This window comes from Sprattus sprattus (assembly GCF_963457725.1).
Source record: "Sprattus sprattus genome assembly, chromosome: 4".
In the NCBI taxonomy this organism is placed as follows: domain Eukaryota; kingdom Metazoa; phylum Chordata; class Actinopteri; order Clupeiformes; family Clupeidae; genus Sprattus; species Sprattus sprattus.
Window position 1 is genome coordinate 11,893,491 of NC_137923.1, and position 24,680 is coordinate 11,918,170.

Below are 24,680 nucleotides of genomic sequence, written 5' to 3' on the forward strand. Positions count from 1 at the left end.
ACTTTGAGCGGTAGAATCTCACCCAAAAGAGAGATAAGTTGGGAAAAGGTGGCAAAGATAAAAAACGAACTATTTACCCTTAGTAATAATAGCCTACAACTATGTCGGTATCCTTCCACCATATAAAAGAGATATGGACTAAGTGAAAGACTCACTACAAACTGTGAGATGACACCATCTCAGTCCAGTGACAGTCAAAAGTATTATACTAGTCCTCCCACTGGATAAGGAATAAGGGGCTGATTTAGGTTTGGCAGTTCAGTCTCCAAGCCTACAGACTAGATCAGACTAAAAACAAAACAGTGCCTCAGTTAAAGATATTCACATTGAATCACAACACACAAAATATGATCAGCCCAACATTATGAACAGCAGATGCTAAATAAATGCGGTCCTCTGCAAATCTAATCACACAGATGTTACATAATTATGGAAATATCAACGGGCCGCAATGTCAGCATCGCTTTTCTCAAACTTGGCTTCTTTAACTTCTTTACAGTCCCCCATCCAGACATTTTAATGCAAGCAGTGGCTGTGACCTGATTACAGAAACAGAGTGTTTTGGCATAGCATGGCACTTAAAACTTGCTCTGGGTCACATGGCAGAGGGTTTCTCTCATGGAGACTAGGCTACTGTGGCACAGATTTACACACCATTTATACTACCAGAATGAATAGCAAAGTACGGGAACTGAGTCTCTGCACTTCATCTTGTTCTTCCACTAGCACATCGATTGGAGAAACGCTGGGCAGAAAATGCAGTCACAACACCTGAATTGTTTGAAAACTAAAGCAATAAAGTGCATTGAGTGCTTCCGACAGTTTGATGCCCACGCCAACATACTCGCAAAAACACGTCCTGTTAAAAAACATGCTACTCTGGGTGAAAACAACATAAACGTATCAGTAGCTTAATGCACACGTATTGTATATCTTCCACACGAATTGATCAATGTTCTGCGCAAAAGCAGGAGCTTTAACGGTAACGGTAACGGTGTGCAATAAAGCAGTTATACAGGGCGCAGATTACGCTGCTCAATTAAATCCTTTATTAGTTGTAGGCTGGTTCTGCTTAACTCCATCGTTCAAGCACAGCAGAAGAATGTGTTTTATCGTAGGCTACAGAAAACTTCTAACTTCCCTCTTCTGTTTGGAAAACTCAAAACTTGAAAACTTAGCTTGTCGCAGGTAACCTAGCTTCAGCCTGTAGGCTACTAACTCCGATATGTTATGAGTATTAATTTCGTTTTAAGGCACGTTAATAAGCACAACATTATAGACAGTCTAGTCTATATCAAGAGGCACTATGTAAATGCAAAAGGCGAAGATAATGGAAAACTTAAACTTACCATAAACCTTCAAACACGCGGAACATTTCACGTGGATTTAGGAAGACCTTTAAATTTCTCCCCATTAAGCAGGCTAGAGTGTGGAGTTTTTTCATCAATCTAAGAATAATACATTGACTTACCAGTATAAGCCGCCTCTGTAAGGGTTGGGCTACATACTCCTCTGCAGAGCAATACCGAATCTTCATAAACTCATGTGGCCACACTTGTCAAGACTGCAGACGTAGGTGCTACAGAATGTGGTGAATGAATGCACTTCAGGTTGTTGGGGAAGCCTCGAATGTCTTCGAGCGGGTGTCCAGCAATACAGAGAGGAAGTTTAAAAAAACAGGATATGAGGTCATTTGAGAACCAAAACCCGCTAAATTCGGCTGGGATCTGAAGATGTTGACAAATGACCAGCAGTTTGGTGGATGTCAGCGGACGAGCTGCCAGTCCAGGTCTATATGTTCCAGAATATGCAGTAATCAGGATTGGGTCTCGGCCAAATGTTATAACCAGAGAGCAGTGATAAGGTCCTCAATTATTATTGTTGCATAGGCTATAATCCTGAATTCCACGTGCTTCCCCCCCCCCCCCCAGTTGTTCATTGCTAGGCCCTGTTTCCCACGACCTATACGTTAACTCTATTAGATAGGCCTGAATCAATAGAATACGATTACAAAGGGCAAGAAGGCTCTGTTTATAGGAATATTTAGCAAGGGATAATGCATAGTCTGCTGGTTAGTATCGGAAAATAAGTCCCGGCAGGTCGAACAGGACCCAAACTCGCAGCAGAGCCATGAAAGTTTACATGCATTCACGTTCGTTTACGGGCATACATGGGCGACACGTTGGTCGTGACACATGGACTGTGTCCGAACTACAGGATGGGGACTTTAATTAGTAGGCTACGCTATACAGACTCTGAGTAGGCTACACTATGATTAGGCGGGCGGGCATAATCGGTGTCAATATTTGGGACATATCGCTATAGGTGTAATCCCTGCAATGCAGCTATTGTTTTCAGTTTTGCATTCATTTGCATTAATCATTCAGACTTAGCCTACCTTATCTGATTCTTTCAAACAATTCAGCAGAGAATAATTTTAGACCAGCAGACTTAGTCCAAGGCTACTGCATGAAGTTAAATAAATGTATAGTGCTCAATTGAAAAAAAAAAATACTTTAAATACTGGTGATATTACATGTTTGGCTAACCTTCTCACACAATAAATCAACCAGCAACGGCTTATTTTATTGTATCAAGACAAAATACAATTGTGTACATATTCTGATTGCTTTTTATTTCCCAGTGACATAACCTGCCAAAGTTTTTTTTTAATGAGAGTGCAGTGTAAAAGAGCAAATTTGTTGTTGCTTGGTGGACAACTTTAATCATCCATACCATGACCGTTCTTTTTTGGTATGGTGCTTTCTGTGCTACTAGTGGACACACAGACTTCCACCAGCTTGGCTTCATGATGGTCACCTTTTCATCTGTTTCACTCTAATCACTGGACATAAGGTTTGCAGCTGTTTCTTGTAAAGGTGCAAGATAAGGCAGCACTGTTTAAATATTATGGCTAAATGTGAGAAACAATTAATAAAGACGTGAAAACTATTCAGCTAGAGATTAAGGGACGCAATCACTAATGTGTCTACTAAAACGGCATTGGAACTTGGCCAATTGTTGTGGGAGCCAATGAATGTCATGTGTGTGTTATTTGAATATCAATGTCATGCCATTCTTAAAATAGATATATTTCATATAATTTTAAATACATCATTATATATCTTTATGCCATGTACTACACAGAGAGTGGGCAGACTCTGGGTCCTTGGGAAAGGTGAGCGCTTTAGTCAGATGGCTATAGACTGATGAAGGCATTGCTTTGCATTCCACATATGCCTCCTCAGAGGGGACACTTTGAGCGCTCTCTTATCCTGCAAAATGTACTTCACTAAGCCTGCTTCAAAGTACACCCCATCTAAAAAGATACAGGCAGCCACCTACAGTACTGTGCAAAAGTTTTAGGCAGGTGTGAAAAAATGCTGTAAACTAAGAATGCTTTCAAAAATGGAAGTGTTAACAGTTTATTTTCATCAATTCTTCATAAATTAACAAAATGCAGTGAAGGAACAGAAGAAAATTCTAAATTAAATCAAAATTTGGTGTGACCACCCTTTGCCTTCAAAATAGCATCAATTTTCCAGATACACTTGCGCACAGTTTTTGAAGGAACTCGGCTGGTAAATTGTTCCAAACATCTTGGAGAACTAACCACAGATCTTCTGTGGATGTAGGCTTCCTAAAATTCTTCTGTCTCTTCATGTAAACCCAGACAGACTCGATGATGTAGAGATCAGGGCTCTGTGGGGGTCATACCATCACTTGCAGGACTTTCTGTTCTTCTTTAAGCTGAAGATAGTTGTTAATGACATTGGCTGTATGTTTGGGGTTATGTTCCTGCTGCAGAATACATTTGGTGCCAATCATACACCTCCCTGATGGTATTGCATGATGGATTAGTATCTGCCTGTATTTCTCAGCATTGAAGACTCCATTCATCCTGACCAAATTTCCAACTCCACTTGCAGAAATGCAGCCCCAAACTGGAAAGGAACCTCTACCATGCTTCACTGTTGCCTGCAGACTCTCATTATTGTACCTCTCTCCAGCTCTTTGGCGAACAAACTGTCTTCTTCTACAGCCAAATATTTCTAATTTTGACTCATCAGTCCAGAGCACCTTCTGCCATGTTTCTGCACCCCAGTTTCTATGTTTTCGTGCTTAGTTCAGTCACTTGGCCTTGTTTCCTTGTCGGGGTAGAGCTTTTTGGCTGCAACTCTTCCATGAAGACCACTTCTGGCCAGACTTCCCCGGACAGTAAATGTCTGTACCTGGGTACCACTGGTTTCTGCCAGTTCTGAGCTGATGCCACTGCTTGAAATCTTCCGATTTCGAAGGTAAATAAGCTTGATGGGTTTTTCATCAGCTGCATTAAATTTCCTTGGCTGACCACTGCGTCTACGATCCTCAACGTCTTCTTCAAATGAGCTTGAACTGCACATTTTGAAACCCCTGTCTGCTTTGAAATATTTGTCTGGGAGAGACCCTGCTGATGCAGTATAACTACGTTGTGTCTTGTTGCTGTGCTCAGTCTTACCATGTAAATGGATAAAAAATAAACATTTATTGTTTACATTTTTCAAAGCATTCTTAGTTCATAGCATTTTTTCACACCTGCCTAAAACTTTTGCACAGTACTGTACATATACACCTACACCTACATATACAATACTAAAAAAACGGTAGTTTTAAGACATGTGCAAGTTACATACAACAGGGAATGACGTCCGTCAATATATCAGGCATTAAGCTACTTTGCATTCCACATGGCAATGCCTCGAGGAGTTTCATAAAGTTTAAAGTAGGCTACAGCCCATATTAGAAAACACGTAGGGCAGCCATGTCAGCCACAAAACAGTAGTTACCTTTTAACTGTTATTCTGTATAGGATTTCTATGAGATTGTGGCAAAATCTGAGATTTGTTTCCAATCTCATAGTTTCTCCTCAATTCTGTATCACAGAATAGCTAGTTGTTAAAATAAATAAGTGATTGTGAATACATTCATTGTGAATAGGCCATACATAATAGCCTAATCATAAAATACATTAGATGTTGTTGATAAATACAGTTGTTGTGTATTTATTTATATAGCCTATACTGAAGACCACATAATACATAATAAATACGTTGTCTATAAATACTTCTATGCACAACATCCCTTAAAACCAACATTTGCCCACCTGCCATCCATCCCTCAAAACTTGCCACACATCGCCGCTGCTGAAATCTCCAGGATTTTGCTACTCAAATGTTGGCAGGTATATGGATGTTGCAGTGTTTGACGTTGCCAACTTGATCCAGTTCCACTGTTAATCAAGTGATTTATGTTTTTTATTTTTTTTTATTTTACTTTTTACGTTCATGTGTAAGCACCTTCCAAATTATGAGCCTACAAACTCTAACTGTATGAGGGGTTGATGTGTTGTGCACCCATGTGTTCCAGCTCGTCAGGAGGATGCTATTGCAATGCAACAAAATAATAGTTACACTTATAAAGTGTTTCTATGAAGTTGGTTAAAGGCACCCAGTGCAACTTTCGAGGCTTAAAAATAAACATTCAATTTCTAGTCTTTTTTACACGTATTAAGTTTCAATAACTCCATACCATTACATACCGACATTCAAGCAGCAAAGATGAGACGTCGTTGTGTGGTGAGAACTGATAGAAAATCGATAACAACAACAATCGCCGCCATTTTCTTTATTTTTTTTTTACCTGCAATAAATAAAGCAGGCTTCCAGTCAATGGAAAAATGGCTTCTCCCCACCAGCGATTGTTGTTGTTTACGATTTTCTATCAGTTCTCACCACACAACGACGTCTCATCTTTGCTCCTTGAATGTCGATATGTAATGGTATGGAGTTATTGAAACGTGTAAAAAAGACTAGAAATTGAATGTTTATTTTTCATTGAATGTTTACATAAAGTTGCACTGGGTGCCTTTAAGGGCTACAAATAGTTTCCTCAATAACCATAGAACATATAAGGGAATCAAAAGACCAAGCACGTATCAGGAAACAGAGCAGCAGCCTTTCGAGATAAACATCATATCAGATATATTACGGCTGTAAAAGGGGACAAAGATATTCCTCGGTGGTTTTGATCTTCTGCGCCTCATTTATTGACCTGGGTTCTTCATGTGGAATCTCGCTGGTTTAAACTTCAACCAGCTGGTGCATTTACCTCAATACGCTGAGGGATGGCGGTATCAACGCAGTTACGAACTGAACATTTTCGGAATAGATGTGAAAAATGTAGTAGGTCTAGTAGGAAAAGTAGGTTATTTGAGATCAAATATGATCTCAAATTGTATCGGTAGAGACAGACTTTTTACGCTTTAATTTACCCAAGAATTGTCTCGATAAATGTCGTACAGTTTCTTAAGAATTACGCACTATAAAATACCATAAAAGGAAAATAAGGAAATAGCCTCAATGTGTTTTGCCAGCACATTCTAGGGATATGTAGCCTATATGATTGATTAATAAGAAGAACACATTTAGTGAAGAATTCTGTGAAACACAAGTTTTCCTCTCTGGATTGATGTAGCATAATTTGCTTTAGACTAGAGCCACCCCTACATTGTTGGGTGGGTGGTGCAACCCAGTGTGTATTTATCATCAGAGCCGACTTCACCAACGCTGATAAAGAGAAGAAGCGATTAGGGAAATGATGGGCTATTTCTCACACCTCAAATAAGTGGACCGTTTATCTCTTCAGAGTATAGAGTAGACACCTAAGACCTACTACTTTTGCAAGTTCATAACCAGGAACTGGATAATGCTGCATATGCATACTTGTGAGCTGCCGGACGAAGAAAAAGCTTCGTGTCTGAACTATTCGGCATTGACATCTCTTGTTAAGTTATACCCAGAGAGCACACTGCATCGGATTGGAAGCATGTTCAGAGCAAAGAAAAAGAAGATCAGCATCTCCAACGACAACCCTACTTATACGGTTCTGTATCTTGGTAATTCAACCACAATTCAGTCGAAAGGGGACGGATGTACAGACGTTGCGGTAAGCAAAGTGTGGACCAAGAGCAACATGGGGAAGACTGGCACAAAAATGAAGCTTACAATTAGTTCACAAGGTATTCGCATGGTGCACACAGACGAAAAGGCCAAAAATCCTGGACACTTGTACTTACTGCACAGGATAACTTACTGCGTTGCTGATACATGCTTTCCAAAGATATTTGCATGGATTTACAGGCATGAAATCAAGCATAAAGCTGTAATGCTCCGGTGCCATGCGGTGTTAGTGTCGAAGCCGGAGAAAGCAAAAGCCATGGCACTTCTCCTGTACCAAACTACAACAACGGCTCTGGCAGAATTTCAGAGACTTAAACGGAGAGAGGATGCCAGACATCAACAACAACGTCTAATAGGTGAGCAAACAATCCCCCTGATCCCCATGAGAAAACTGATGAACGGACAGTGCTACTATAAACCTCCCGTGGAGCGCAGCAGGAGCGCACCAAAACTCGGCTCCATCACCGAGGATTCGGACGGGGAGAAGGAAGAGGAGAAAACATCTGTGCTTTTTGAATGCGACGAGTTTCTAGACGGAGACTGTTTCGAGGACAGCAAAGAAGAACTGTGTATGATAATACATGACCTGGGAGAGATGTGCATTGGCAACGACCCACACACGTTGAAAACTGACATGCAAGTTACTCGGTTGCTCTCCGGTGAAAGCACGGGCAGCGAATCTTCCATTGACAGCAATCAGGACTTTTGCTCCAGCACTGATGACTCAGATGAATCTTCAGACGACAAAAGTTCAGAATCTATGTAAGACAGCACTGCTTTGATAATGCCTGATCAAACATCCTGAGAAAAATGTGTAAGATCCACTGGCTCGCACGAATATCCAATCAAGCATTATTAGAACGAACAAGGCACGATTCCATATACTAACTACGACCAAGAGGAGAAGATGGAGATAGGTTGGACATGTCATAAGGAAACATCCGAATAACATCGCTAGAAAATCAGCAAGTTGGACTCCCGGAAGCGGCAAAAGACGAAGGGGATGGCTGGATGGAAGTTAAAGAACTAAGGAATTCCATAGTGTTGCCCCTAAACGCCACATAGGTGTTGAGGAGGAAATAAAAAATAATAACTGCTTTGATAGTGACAGTACATCGTCCCAGTGTTTGCCTCGAACTATTGTACTTTATAAGGACACCCGAGACCTTTATTGTCTTATTCAGCAACATTATATCTTGGACTGAACGAGTTATGCTACAGGTCAAATGATTACATTTGTATTGCTATAGCCCTAACATGACTCTGGGCAATTCAACAAACTATATTAGAATTTCACACTGCGTCAATAATCTGACCCTCTGTTTAAATAGAGCGTGGCTACAGAGGTCCCTTAGTTATTGCTTTTCATGTTAATTCATGGTGTATATGTCTGTATAGTAAATGTATTATAATGTTTCTAAATTGATGTTAGTATTGTTTTGATCAAATGTTTACCAAAAATATCTTTGCTATGCAAAAGTTGGAATAGTTCACTCAGAAGCAGACATACTTCAAATAAGAGTTCCTTGTGCTATTGTAACTCTACAGTTTGTCTGATGTTGTTATGTCTGTCATATCTGGACAATAAAGAGCAAATCATAATACTGCAAAAAGGTTTTGTCTATTATCATTACCGCTGCATTACCAGAATTTTCACACGTCAGCTGTTCAGCAAAATGTCTTTTTGACCCATTTTACAATGAAAGGAAATTAAAGGAGTTCTTTATTGAAGAACTTTAGATGTAAGCGATTTTTAGGCTTAGTTAAGAATGACTAATTTGCAGAAATAATTGCCACTTTATTGAACAAGGTAGGGATGATTTTTCTTCTGGAATGAAAAAAACAATACGAATATAACAGTATAACATATAACTGATGCACTGGAACTAATCCTGACAGAATCTGGAGAGGAGAGGATAGAGAATAAGTAGCTGAAGTGGAAGTGCAGTTGACTGCTGATTGGTAACTTTCCACTCCAGCAGCACACAGTATGTGGTACACATTAGCTTCATATCACTGGTAACAAGGGTAACAAAAACAAAACAAAAAACAGAACAAATATATTGCCACCTCCATCTGTAGTGGACAGGACATCTGGTTTAAAACAACACATGACCATTATTGCCTGACAGCAGAGTTGGCTGCTGGATTTAAGACAGTATTGACAGTCCAACTTACTTGTTAATTAGATGTCAACTATAAACAAAATGGATGATTGTAATTTATAAATCAAGTATAGCTTAAGCAAAACTTGAAATGCTATTTAAGTGGCAGAATGCCCATGGCACAATGATAAACAAAACTTTCAGGACAGAAGGGACATCATTGGTCCCACATAGATACTTGTGAGACAGGAAACAACCAAGATCATTTGACATCCTGAGCAGCGTGACCTGATGGCAGGGAGAAGACGAGCCACATTTCCCTTCATGGAATGCAGCAAAGGCCTTCATATCCTCCTGGCTCACTCGAAGTCACAGTTGCAAACGCTTTTGCATGTGTGTTGGGTGTACCTCAACACTTTTTTTCAGTATTTTAGCATTGTCTCCATCCAGTAAGAATAATTACATGTAAAACCCCCACCACTCAGTGAGCCCTAAAGGCCATGGCTATGATTATAGATTAGAATACACAGTGCTTTATCGGGTGAGAACTCACTGCCAGTTATCTTGATCTGCCTCTGCTAAAGCATTTGCATTGCATTTTCATTTGATTCTTTCAATTCATTTTTTCCTGACAGGAAATAGGAGTTAATATTTGTCTGAGTCAAAAGCACTGTAAACAATTACTCAGTTATTATCAGTCCTGCTCCTGATAACAGCCATTAGAACTCTTTGCCATTTAGAACCAAATTATTTAACATACAACAACCATGTCAGAAATTCAGTTGTCATTTGCTGCTTTATAACTTAAACTGCAGACTTTCACTGATTACTACTGGCCAGGAGAGAAAGGGTTAACCGACAGTACTGAGCACACATCCTTTTATACCCATGTGAATGAAGACACGTGTATTGTAAAACGTGAAGCCATTGCATTGATTTCGTCATGGTGAGTGTTGAGCTGAAAATAGATGACATTTGTCGTTCAAAAAAGACTCTTGTTCAAAAAAGCAATTAATGTGACCAAATATGGAAATTGCAAATAAATTACCATTTAAAACATGACGGGGGTGAAATCATATTATAATGCATCTGTGTTTAGGAATAGAACCAATGCAAGCAATTACATTTAGGCAGTGGTAAAGAAGATATCAACAAAGCTTTTCTGTACTGTCAACACCAAAACAGAAATGGCACATACGTAGATTTGTTTATATCTATTCTTATTTTCTACAATTCAATATGCTGTGAAGGGTCAAAAGTTATTCAAATTTTTGATGGCAGATATTTACTGACTAGTCTACAGTGCTTGAATGCCTGAATCAATGTTTGCATTTTACAGTCAAGACATCAATGTAGTTTACACATATTGGACATTACATGCTTAATATGATTAACATGATTAACAATGAATTTATTATGAAAGGATTTTGGTATAGTGTGTACTGCAATCATGTTTAGAATATTTAAAATGTATCATTCAGATTCATGAGATTCTCACATGTTCCATTGTGCACATATGGCATTGGAACATTTACTGTACTGTTCCATTCTTTTCTCTACTGCTCAGGAGGATCAGGTGTCATGGAGAGGTGGTTCTGCCTGACACTAATACTTTAAGATATAGCAATGTGGACTGGACATAATTGTGGATTAATGTCTGATGTTTTGAGAATTGTTTTGGTATGTGTTATTTCAGAGAATTTTGAATTTTTGAGGCTAATCCGTTGGTGAAAAATAAAATAGAAAAGAAGCTACTCTCTTGCCAGCAGAAATCAAAGATCAGCAAGAACTTTCCAAGTACGGATAAAAGGTCCTAAGTACCCTCCGTTCCTGTTTCTCAAATACCAGTCTTACACAGAGAGGGAATCAAAATCTATATGTAGTTTTTATATGACTCATAATCTCCAGTCTAGTTTAAATAAGGTCAGAGCATCCATTTCAATGTTTTATCTTGAATGCAACAGGTAGATTGTAGTCTCCTTAATACTGGTAATTTTGCCCTGCAGTATTATTGGTCAAATTACAACAAGGACTCTTAAGAAAGGACTCTGAGTACAGCAAAACAAACAATTATCCCATAAACCACCGCACAGTCATAAATCTGTTGACTGAGCACGGTTCCAAAGGAACACTGCATCTTTGTGGTCTTGCTCAACATGTCAGAAACTAATCTCTCTCAGAACCTGTTATTGTTCTTCAAACAAGACATGCTCGAAGATATCATACACTCACTGTGAGAGAGGAAGGTTTAGCTTTCACTGTTCCCACTCACTCCACCTTCTGGAGCGCAAAAGCAACCAGGAGGATTTGTGGCCTTTGACTGCTAAGTTAATGTGTTCCCAATCACATTCATAAGTGCTGTCAACACCTGTTATAATTAGGGATGGGTATCGTTTGGTTTTTTTCCGATACCGGTACATAACCGATACTTTTAAAACGATACCGGTGCCTAAACGGTGCCAGAACCGATACTTTTTTTTTTTTTTAATTAAAGACATTAGGCTTATTTATTGCCAAGGCAAATAGTTTTCTTCAAATTTAACAATATATTAACTGTTTAAGGTATACTATAAATAAAAATAAATACAAAACACTTGGCTTCAAACCTTTTAACTTCAACTATGAACAATATATTAACTTATAACAACTGTTTACAGTATACTTAAATAAATATAAATAAATACATAACACGTCTCCCAGATAGCAGGGAGAGGTTGGCCCAACGTCGGCAATGGTTGGCAACGGCTGTTTGTGCTTGCTCTGTGCAAGGCTGCCTGCTCTTCGCTGTCAGACTGTTGCAATGTTATTGTAGCGTCCGAGTGCTCTCTTAAGAACTCACTTTGAGAAGGAATATCTTTGGATGAGACGGTAGCTCTCCGTTTAATAAAGCGTATCCAACTTCTGCTTAGACCAACCACACTTATCTTGAAACCGAAACCACACGCAAGTCAACCCATTACCATGGCAACTACTCAACACAAATCTCGTTTCCACTAGTCCCATACGGAATGCAGCGTGAGCGACACAGGCGAGAGTCTACATTGGGAGATGGAGCAGTTTTATATGTGCCCCACGAAATCTGTTAGCAACACAAAAAAGTATACAGATCGTACTCAGAAAGATCTACGCCACTAACGTTACATCTCGTTAGCTATCGCTAGTTTTGTTAAATTATAAAAATTTAAATAAAAAAAAAAAAAAAAAAAAAAAATCTGCTCAGGCACCGAAAGGAAGCACCGAAATCTGCGTTGCATTTCGGTCCGGGTAGGTATCGGTTGTATGGAACCGGTGCCGTATTGGTACCGGTTCTCGGTACCCAACCCTAGTTATAATCAGCTGTCCTACGAGGTTGTAATTTAAGGGGGAAACAATGAAGAAAAGTCACTAATTATTAATTTAACTTTTATACACTAGCATAGTTGCAAGACCAATTAAATGTGGAAGGCACTTATGAACTACTATCACTTGTTAACAGCTATTGTGGTTCAACAACTGAGCTTATCTCATTAATGCCGTGTTTTGCCTCAACCAATTCTTATCTGCCTTATGTAATGCTTATTTATGATGTGAACAGTACATTATATCTGTACTAGGCCCTTCACCTCAGAGTGATTAACCTGGTAATATACAGTGTATACTATGGGTCAGGTCGGAAGTGTGTTGGTAAAAATACTGTGTACACTTTTGTTTTCTAGTCACAATGAAGGTGTCCTGAAAGAGCAACTCACATTGCTATTAGTGTACAAATGTATACCATAATCTGGGCTATACATCTTACACAGTCTTCTTTCCGAACTTGCACAGACCCATTAAAGATGTGTTGCTGTCTTTCAGCAACAAATAATCATTACAACATCTGTCTTAAAACCGGTCTTCTTTTTGGTCTCTAACACATATTTTAATAAATAGTCTGAGGGGATATCTATGGATTAATTAGAGCAATTCCTTCAGGTTTTTTTTTTTTTTTTTTTTTACAAAAAAGGTTGATTAGAACACTTACAGGTTCTGCTGTACACACAAGACTCTCTGTTGAATATTTAATTTAGGCATTTTTTAAATTGTGGAGACTTTTTGAGCCATAGCAGGGTGTTATAATGTTAAGTTCTTATATAGAACAATAAGAAAAAAGTTTCAATGTAGAACTACTGCCAATAAGGATTCCTCTTGATTTCACACAAAAAATAAGAAACATTATAGGCAAATAACCATCCTCACACTGAATAGATGTGTTGAACATTCATCTCTTAAACATTCTGATTCAGATTAAGACTGAGCAAGCCAGGATCAGCTGCTGAGGGCATGGAAATTAAATACACTTTTTTTTTTTACTGTGATATGCTTTGTAGTGCATTACTGTCACAGATTCATTATGGGGAATTGTACATAAATGAAACAGTGTGTGTTACTGGAGAACAGATGTCCTGCATAGTACTGTGTATTGCACAATTGCATTGTGGGGAAAAAACTTTTACTTTGAATAGCTTGCTCTAGGCAGGCCTCTATAAAGTGCTTAGGCAGTGTCAATTATTAATGGTGCTATATAGATGAATGCAATTGATTTGAGCAAAAATGACAATTAAGCTATTTAAGTTAAAAAAAAACGTTTCCATTTCTCTGCTATGACCCATGTGCAAAGTAGCAGCATGGCACTAAAGTGAGATAATTTATAACAAACTGATGCACAATACATATTAAGCTAAGATTGTTGTTTCGGGACACAGGCTTTTGAATACCACATGTCTTGAAGAACAGATAAAGCTGGTCAGGTGCCAGTATGTTTCTAGGCGTTAAATATGTAGAATTAACATCCCAAAGAAACTATAGTGCTCACATCTCAGTTTATGAACTTAGCCGTCTATTTTACTTAACAAAGTGAGCCTAGCATAGTAGCCTAGCATACAGACATTATTATTATGCATCTCTCAGGAATGCATGCTTAAACACATTTTCAAAAACGATCTAACTATAGAGTAAAATGGCTTTACTTCATTATAATTCTCTGGCTTGTTTTTAACTTAATAATAGGCTTACTGTGCTTTTCTAACATTAACAACATTTCCAAAGTGAATTAATTGATGTTAGAGAATTTCTTTTAAAGTTGGTACTAAAAGTAGAGTATTCTTTCACCTGTGTGATTCCTGTAGCTAAGTTGGTAGAGCAGGGAGACAATATCAAGACCATGAGGTCAATACTGCATGCATGTATGATACTAAAATATTATCTTCTGAACACTTACTTACTGTTTACTTGAGTTTGTTAATTCAAATGCTATGCTGATAAAATACTAGAAAATAACTGCACTATGTACTACACTGCACTGTAATTTCACAGGAAATGTTTAAGGGCCCTGTTAGGGGAAAACTCACTCAAGTTTCCTCAGGACTCCAGAGTTGTAGATAATTATATTTATTCAACAACAATCGTCAGGCTCATTCACAGCGCAAAGATGAGAGTGAAGCAATTTCACAAACATCAAACAGGGTTTATATACATTAAGATTTATCTAACTAAGGTCTCTCTGTGTCATCCCGGCTGCTATCTGTCACATGCATTTAGCTAAAGTTAGCATGTCAGGCACAGTTAGACCCTTTTCACCTCTGGCCTTATCGAAACATGGAACAACATCTTTTTGTGAGTGCGAGTGCGTCTGTGTCTGGATCTGTGTGTGTGTGTTAGTGTGTGTGTCTTTGTGTGTCCAAGCCTCCACGTGGTTCTCTTAGTCCCCCTCACTCCCAGCTCCCTTCGAAAAGGCTCAGTCAATCGATGTTTTGTGTGCCTGCAGGCATGGACATTGGATTTCTACTGGCACCACCACCAATCATTTTTGTTATGTTCTCATCGAAACATGGACAGTTCTTTCTGTGAGTGCGAGTGCGAGTGCGTTGCGAGTGCGTTGCAAGTGTGTGTGTCTGTGTGTGTGTGTGTGTGGTAGTTTGTGTGTCTCTCTCTCTCTCTGTGTATGTGTGCTAGTGTGTGTGTGTGTGTGTGTGTGTGTGTGTGTGTGTGTGTGTGTGTGTGTGTGTGTGTGTGTGTGTGTGTGTGTGTGTGTGTGTGTGTGTGTGTGTGTGTGTGTGTGTGTGTGTGTGTGTGTGTGTGTGTGTGTGTGTGTGTGTGTGTGTGTGTGTGTGTGTGTGTGGGTGGGTGGGTGGGTGGGTGTGTGTGTGTGTGTGTGTGTGTGTGTGTGTGTGTGTATGTGTGTGTGTGTGTGTGTGTGTAGGTCCAAGCCTCCACGTGGTTCTCTTACTCCCAGCTCCCTACGAAAAAGGCTCAATCGATGTTCTGTGTGCCTGCAGGCATTAACATTGGATTTCTACTGGCATCACCACCAATCATTTTTGTTATATAAGAAGTGGTGGTTCAAACAAGCTGAAGGAATACGTTTTTTTAGCCCAAAGTGCTTCAGCCACAGGCTCAGGGCAACCTACCCAAAGTTAACTACTTTTCTGAATGGAGGCACAACAAACCCACAGACTGAATTTTGGTCCATGGAAATTATTATAATCATTTGTAGCATTAGGCAAGACTTTCCAAAAAAGTACTTACATACATTGTACATTTTCTCTGTGAAACGACTGAAGTCTTGACTCTGCACGGAAAATGGCACAGATACAGGGAATCAGTATGCAAGACATATAACATGGCAGCTCATCCTGTCTCCAAATTAGTTACTTTATAGCTCATTACAGTTCTTTAAATAAGAGCATTCATTTTTATGATGCCTTATAATACAATTTTAACTATCAAACATGTGGATTGACAAAGCAATGTTGTGTGGATGGCCACAATAATCAGCTATTTAAGTGAGTCACTAATCTGGATCTGCTGCACGTGTTGCACTTAGCCACAAAGGCCTTTTTGAGACGTGGCCTGTGGCTCCATGCACGTGTGGGTCAGAAACGTGCCTCTTCAACCTATGGCACTTATCTGATCATTTCACTGACATGACAGTGAGGTGATTATCACAAAGAGGGATTTGTGTGTTCCCTGTCTATAAAATCATTAAGGTGAGATGTTTTTTTTTCTCTGGAGAGAAAACGTTTTGTCGCCACTTGTTTTGGTGTTGTTGGCTAGGTCAGCAAACAAAGTATATGTGTTGTATATTCAGATATGTACTGCATATGCTAAGAAAAGAAGCATTCTTTTTGTTGCATCTGTCCAAGTGTAACAGAATGCTCTTCTAGCCCCTTTTGTTCAGACAGACACAAGATGACCTTTTTTGTTATTTCAATCTATGTGGCATTTATTTTTAATCCAGGGGACTTAATCTCTACATAACCCATCCAGTGGATCAGCTCTGTCACTCTCATCACTCCCAGGTAGACACGTGTGACCTGATGGGGTCAGGCCCGGTTCCATACTGTTTCAGCCACATGAGCAACTCTCTCTTTTTTTTAACTTCAATTGCACTCTGGCCTTGGGAGCAGCGACAGCTCAATGTTGCATATTTCACTGATACGATCAGGAAATTAATTCAGGATAATGTACAATAGCTATAAATCCTTCTATAGGCTATTGGGACATCCTTCAATATTAACAATGGCTTCAAGGGGGAAGTGTTGCTGCATGTGATCAGATTGAAAGGAATATTAGTTTTTAAGTGTTTTTAATGTTTTTTTTAGAATTGGAGGTTGGATAAGGACCCTTTGGCGTGACAATGACAATAATAATATATTATTGTTCATAATAATATGACAACCTATCTCTTTTAATTTACTGTATCTGGATAAAATAGCTAGGTTGAAACAACAGTGATGGCAACAGCGTGCCACATACAGTAAGTGAGTCGCAGTGAATAGGTCTGACATCCCCAAACAGGAAACACTCTGCTATCATTCTGTATTGAACTTCCTGTTTGTGCACACAAGGACATGTAGGAAGCTTGTCAGGAGTGCTGGAATCTTTTCCTGGCCACCTGGGGAGGTGTGTTTAGCTGAGATAGCATCGCTTGAAAACACATGGTGCACTAGTTTATATTTATACACAGAGGTTATCCCCCAGACAACATATTGTCTTGTGTAAATATACATTTACAGTGGCGGCTGGTGATTTTTTTTTTTGGTGGGGCTATTTGAGCGGGGGGTCTGGGGGTTCTCCCCCAGAAATTTTTGAATTTCGTAGATGTGATTTCCTGCATTCTGGTGCATTTTCGGGTGGCCAGCCGGAGATCCCAAATCATTCACAATGATAAATTTGTTGTTCGCTATTTCATGTAGGCCAATAAATTAAAAACGAGACGTGAGCTGTTGATGCAGAGAAGTGCTGTTCAGTTTTAAAACAGCCCCTTGCCTATACCAATAAAATAACTCAAACCAGTCAATACCAATGGTCTAAAGACAATATTAATATATCTGCCATGTAGAAATCAACTGTTTCACAGGCAATGATAATGAACAAGTTACATGTTTATTATGGTCCATGTCCAGATAGAAAGTGCCAACACATAACGATACATTATACTAGGGAACAACAGTTTTTTGTTACTACAACTACTACAACAATTTAGTTTTTTTAAAGACATGTATACTGCAGCTGTATGAGTATGAGAAGAAAGATTATTTTAACTGGTATGAAACAGTAACAGCTCACAACTTAGAAACAACAAATTGCACTCTTGACCGCACATGTTTTTAAACGCGTTCTGACCAATGCTTCAGTTCTGTCATTCCTGTCTGTGTCCACGAACTGTCTATCACACGCACTTGTTTTAAACAGCAGGCAAAGAAAACAAAAGATGGCATTGACATACCCACAGCTAGCCATGCCTTTCGATCGAACCAATCTCGGGAAAAGCTTCTGGTGTATGTTTTCCCCTTTTCTCGCGTCTGTTGGGTTATTTGCACTTCTGGCTTGTCTGGTCCGAGTTGTTTAACAATTAGCTTTTCCGCAAAAGTTCTTCTTCCAAAGGGATGCAGATGTAAGGATTTGACTGAATTTGGGGCTAGCTGAGCTCCCACAACTACATCCGACGTCGCCATGCTTAACACTTCTCTGCTAGAATGGAAAATACCTGTTAACAAGCAGTGGTGCATCTTGGTAGGGGCTCTAGCCTTCAGCGCCCGTAACCCATAAAATTCCTCGACGATGATTGGCGGATGTGTATTCTTTTTTGCCTAGCAACAGGGGAGCCATTGGCTTAAATACAGCACACACGGGCTGATCGACCAGGAGCCCCGGCAAGACATCCTATTGGCTACTACACCAAAAATGATAAACGTTCACGTTTTAAACGTGGAACTTGAAAGTGAATCTAATGTAAATATAATTTTGGAGAGTTCTAAACTTATTCTAAAGCAAAATCATCAATATCATTGTATCAACACAGGTTATTTTTTCAAAATGAGAGATTATTTAAAAAAGAAAAGAAAAGAAAAACAGGCAGTCAGGTCAGCGGGGGGGCGGAGCCCCAGCGCACCCTTTGGGCGAGCCGCCACTGTAACATTTATCATCTTCATTTCATGTCACAAACAAATTACTGACTTCTTGTTTTTTCTTTTGTGAAACATGATTATAGAAATCACAAGAATAACTAACAGACATTTCTCAGAATTGGAATTAGTCAGGTCATTTTACTAACAAGTTTCAAAGGGATTCAGTTATATGCTTATAAAAACATTCAAAACATTTTGCGATTTAGTGTAAATCCTTACTTTAATAATTGTTACCTAAAAGAATGTTTGTTTTGATATGATGGCTGTTGTTGAGCTGATCAGATATGCCGACTGCATTGTGTACAGTACTGTCTGTCCATTGTTGTTATCTCTGTTAAGCACATGACTGTACAGGATGAACCCAGGCTACCATCCAGCCTTTACTTTTCCCATATACAGTATATGGAATATTCCATCTCGATTTGGTGCTGGGGACACCTACATATATTCCTTTTATCCAAAACATTATTGATGTAACGTGATGTTATCTCTATGAAAGGATGTTTAAATAAGTGTCCAGAGGCCTGAGCCCAAAACTGAAGATCAGGTACACTGGTGCTCAAGTTTGTCACCAAGCCCTCAGCTTCAAACACGAGGCATGTGTTCCTCTAAGCTATTTTTAACCGTATTGATTGTTTGCAAAGTTCTTTCCTTAGACCATCTTTGTCAAAAGAGGAAAGACCAAGAATCCCTATAACTTTACAGACACTAAACAGACATTATTGGTAGCGCTAGTCTGTGAGATAGTGGTCTGTATAGATACAAGACAGATCACAATGTGATATTTGCAATATGAGCCATCAAAATAAACTTTATTATTTGCTGAACTAGTTTCAAAGAATGTTCTGAAAGACCAGGGGCAACAAACAGGCTGGAAAATGGATTCCCACTTGGTGAGTCAACCAAAAAATGCAGCCAAGGGCATCCTGTTGTTGTAAACCAAAGCCATGACCAGGATATGAAATCACTGCAAGAGGAGTTTCCTGTGATTCTCACTGCTGGTAAGAGCTTTGAAGACAGGGCCACATGCATGGAAGAAGGGCTTTTATTCACACTGAAACTTTTTCTACATGTGGAATGTTTCCAACATGGGTGAGAAAAGAAAAGAAAAGCTATGTAATACCTTATTGATTGCTTCTCCCCTTCACATTCATGTTAGTATAGTATAGTATGACAAGACCTCAGTGTGAAAGTGCTGCCACCTTGTGCTCCAAGTAGGGAGGTCATTTTGACACTGACTTACCTTTAATTATACAGATTTATGCTGGCTGATTTTCTTTACTATCCATACTCTTTTTTGTATCATCAAAATATGCCTCTGATTCCATTCTGTTGCATTTGTCTTGCCAATTTATTTTTCTAGTACAACTAAGCACACACTGTAGCATATGGACTGAGGTGTGGAAGCCTTCTTTTTTGCTATGGTATTAGGTCTGTGCTAGCTTGATTTAGGATTCCGCTGTGTGTACTTTGCTGGGTGGAAAAAACATGCCCATATTATGTGGAAAGCACACTAGCAGTTTAGGTTACATTCCCCTTCAACTATAGTAAAAAGAACAGCCATTCAACAACATCTAATTGGTCTATGCGTATTGTTACGACCCTGGCGGGTCTAGGCCCCGCTCTGTGAAATTGCATGCCTGTTCTGTCTCTGTCTCTACAGCAGGTAATTAGAAGCAGGCAGGTGATTGGAAACCGGTGTATCCTTGTTAGGCTGGTCTACAAAAGCCCTGATCAGACTGAAGTCGAGAGAGCTTTGGAGTGGTCGTTGGATTTTGGTGATCTTTGGATTTGGATAGAGATTGGGTTTGGATTGTCGTTGGGTTTTGGGATCGTCGTTGGTTTTGGATTATTGTCGTTGTTTGTTTTATTTTACCATGTAACTGACTTTACATAACATCTTTTGTGTCTCTTCACAATCCTGACATTCACCACACGTTTGCCTATAATTAATAGAAATCTATATACTTAATACATAACTTATTATTATAAGTATATCATAAATTCTGTGTGGCCTCCCCTTTATGTTTCGTTCATGGAGCAATGATCGTTACAGTATACATCAAACTTAGCACTTATCTTTGGACAACATTATGATGTAAAACCAAATATAAAACAAAGCATTAGATAAAATACACAATGGAACACAGTGACATTCAAGAGGTGGAGAAAATATGACACAAAAAATACATTACCTTGGATACCTTTTGGCTTGCAGCAGCTGTTTCATATAAATTATTTTTTTGTTGTCAATTTTTTGTCCCTCAATCATTCCCATAGAGCATCTTATGCCATCTGCCCATACCTGAGCAACATGCTCACAACTTACAAGTTAAATTACAGAACTATTACTCAAAACGTATAATAAAAACATTTTTGAACAGCAAAGACCCACACAAAGCAGCTTAATGTAGTCTCATATAGTCTACAATACGTCTGACATGTTGTGCATGTGTTATACATGTGAGACACTCGTATAATACGCTATAAAAACAAAAGTAAATTCAGTCTATAGCCCTGGTCCAGTTTGGGCTTGGTCACTAGGTGGTGCTAATCCTCAGTGTTTTTGATCCAAGCCCGGTTTCATAAAAAATAATATTTAAAGAATTCAAACTGTCATTTCAACTTCAGGCTGGACATCAAAAGGAAGGGGAGTAATATAGAGCAATACATGACACAACACACAGGCAATACATTTACCTTAGGACAGTGAGCGTTTAAACATTTTTTTTAATTTTGTTTGTTTAACATTATGACAACGGTGATGCTAGGATAGGTGGAGATGGCTCTTGAGTATGTTGGGGGCCCACACTCAGCCCTCACTTTGGGCTGTCCCACTGGGCACCGCACTGTGCGGCCCACACGTGCCCTGTATTTCACGCAGATATTCGATCAGATGATTGAAATAGAACACAGGATGCAGGAAATAATTATAGGCCTAGAGCACCTAGTTCGGAAATCACTGATCACAACCACCTGTTGTTTGCGTTCCTGTCAAGACACATGAATGGTGCGGTGTAAATCTTGTTACAAAGTTGAACATTTGGTAACATCTGACATTTACCATCCTGTAGGCAAAAGCCAACATGTTTTCACAAGGATACAATTCTGCCATACTCTCTGCCAGGGGCGTTGCTAGGAGGTGAAAACACCAAGGCTTAATGACACCCATGCTCTCTGCATATTTTAGCTTGGACAAGCCATACCATGTGCCAGTAAGAAATAGTCATCGTTCATCGTTCATGTAGCTCAACTCTCTTACTGCACAACTCTGACTAGACCTAACGTAGTTGTACATGTTGTATAAATGTGGAAGTCATTTTTAGTAGGCAGATATACTGATTGAACAAGTGATGTCCAGACTCCTGTCAGTCACTATCTGTAAATGATCGCATATCCTACCACAGGCCCCTTTCATTCAAGTCAGTGGTCTTTCACCAAGTCGAGATCATCATGTCTTAATGGACCAAATTGTACAAACAAGTAAATGCTGATAAAACGTGTAAAGTGTCCTTTGTAAGCTAACAGATAACACATTAGACTTTTGAACTGTTTATCAATTTTAAATCGATAAGTTGAAAGTTCATGCAGAATAGATCTGACAAAAACCTCCCTTATGTGAGTAAGTTTGATAAAAACAACAAAATCAGCATGTTGGTTTCTTCGAACCTGTGCATTTACATGTGTCAAAGGCTATTTAAAAAACACAACTGAGTAGCTTATGGCAAAAACATAACGACAAATTACTTTCACAAACAAGCTGGTATGAACAGTGGCTATGAGATGATTATATCGCTTTCAGGACCCATCACTGTAACTTATACAAGAATGTTGGTGGTTTATTTTTTTACTTTATGTTATTTTAGTTTTTTAATGTGTTTGGTTTATTTATTTTGTCTGTTTTGATATGGTTTGTTTATTTATTGTTCTTCTGTATTCTGTAGCCTCAGTCAGGGCATTGCTGCAAAAGAGCCCTGCGCTCAGTCAATTCTCCCTGAATAAACAATGATAATCATGATGATACTAGCCCCTTATACATGCGTCAATGTAAAGCTGTTACATTGCGCCTACCACGATAGAAACTCGCGAACGTGTTACAATTGCCTCATGTATAAGGGGTCTAGATGTAAACCGTTAGTTTTTCCGCCGATCGTCTGAGCCTTTCGAGAGAGGTGGTTTACCACGTTCATTCGTCTTAGAAAAGGGCGTGTCAAATCAGGCCGATGTGTCATGACAAAACACCGTGTCTCGTAAGCCTTAAACTATCAATCACCCTCACAATGAAATATGCCATTACAGTCGCGACAAACTTCTTGGCATTGTGGTGCGCCCAAAACGCAAGCTATAAACGTAGCCATCCTAATGTAACCAAAATATACCTCTGCTGATATGCCTAACCTTCGTTCTATTTAGAATTTGTCTTAGCACTATGCAGGAATAAAATAGCATCTACAGTGTCAGGATTCAGGCGCTCTCGCCTGGCTTCTATAACGCGCCCTGCTGCACTGAAGGAGCGCTCACTCGCAGCACCTGTTGCTGGAACGCATATAATTCGTTTTGCAAGGTGCTGTAGTCGTGGGAACGACTGGCCTGGTTTCTCCCAAAAGGAAAGTATTTTCCTCTGCTGATCCCGCGTCTATATGGAAGTTTGTAGAGAGATTGCCGGGGAGTAAAATGCTCCCTTTCCGTTACGTCTGCTGCTGCAATACAGACAGCCGGAAAGGTTAATAAACGGAATGAAATAGCTACACATTACACACGCTATGTTTTAATAAAAGCCACGTTACTCACATACTGGTTAACACTGTTTGTTACAGCACATAAATGTTTGTCGCTACATCCAAACTGCGTCACCGTTGTCCCTCCCTGTGCTCCAGCCGCACCATTTTGCTTGCAATGTGAATCATTTAATTTAAATATGCTTATTGGCATTTGTTGCACCTTAATCATTTTCTACAAACATGATATGCTATGTATGGTGTAGTAGACTGAGACTCTATTCACTACTGCACAAAAACTAGACACGTTTGAAAAACTAGACGTTTGCAATGAAGTAGGTTAACTTTCGCCAATATCTCCGTAAGGGAGATGGGTTATGTGCTCAAATTTCCTGGGATCAAGACGTTAGTATTCATGTGCAAACTAAAAATCACGTCTAAGGATTGCTGCGCATGCAAGTTATTTCGGGTGTCTCAACTGTAACTAATACCACTGTCATATAATTATGAGTCCACTCAGTAAAAGACGGAGCAAACACAGTTTTCTACCGTTGTTGAAACACATCCACGCGTAGACTCGTTTTCTTTCCATCCGAGAGTGGTTATTCAAAGAAAATATTAAGAACTATATGCTGATAGAAAGAAGGGAACTTTAAGCCACTACACTGCCTGTGCCCGATGCGGATCCACGTTGATGTTGTTAGTAAACAAACCAGGTGGGAGCACATCTCCGTGGTCTTTGCGCATGCCCGAGGCAATGTAACCGCTTCACATTTTGCACATGTATACAGGTAACGACAAGAGCCGTTTCCCTTGAAAATCTTCACACCTACACGCGAATACGATACGATAAACTGATCTGATCTCAGTGGCACATGTATAAGGCCCTAATGATAGGCCTTGAAAGTGAATAAAAACTCCATGTGGGCTGTCTTGTATTATTAGATAGGTAGCATACAATTTGCTCACCAATAATATGATATTCAATAGACTGGGTCAACTAGATTAAGCGATGAATTCTTGATTAGGCCTACTTGAGTAATGTTAAGAGTGTCACTGGTTCTATATAAAATGCTGTTGACTGTTAGGTAAAAACCAACCACACATTTATCACCCGCCTTCTGCCTGACGGTAAGGATATGTTCAGGAGAAAAGCTCTTTTCCTATTGGAGGGTAAAGAAGGGGCTGTCACCTGCCACGGAACAAGGAAGCGAAATCAGATCATCTTCGTTACAGTAGTTTTACTTTCGCATTAACCAGAATCAGTTCTCAAAAATGTATACAAGAAGAGCCTTTTGTGTGAAGCTGTAATCGACAGAAATCGGGTGGGTGTTGTGGAGGGTTAAAAAAAGAAAAGAGAAGTAGTCTTAGGCTCTTGGGTTGTGGTGAACCACTCGCGTTTGAATGTAGGAAACGTGAGTAGACTACAGG

At 39.4% G+C, this 24,680-nt stretch overlaps 1 protein-coding gene across 1 annotated transcript; it reads left to right on the forward strand.

The window, feature by feature from the left end:
- Positions 1 to 6,744: 6,744 nt before the first annotated feature.
- On the forward strand, positions 6,745 to 7,764 carry LOC308363356 (protein FAM43A-like; the record flags this gene model as incomplete). Its single annotated transcript, XM_080836168.1, has 1 exon — positions 6,745 to 7,764. One exon carries the CDS (start codon positions 6,745 to 6,747, stop codon positions 7,762 to 7,764), a length of 1,020 nt encoding a protein of 339 aa, XP_080692294.1.
- Positions 7,765 to 24,680: the final 16,916 nt, after the last annotated feature.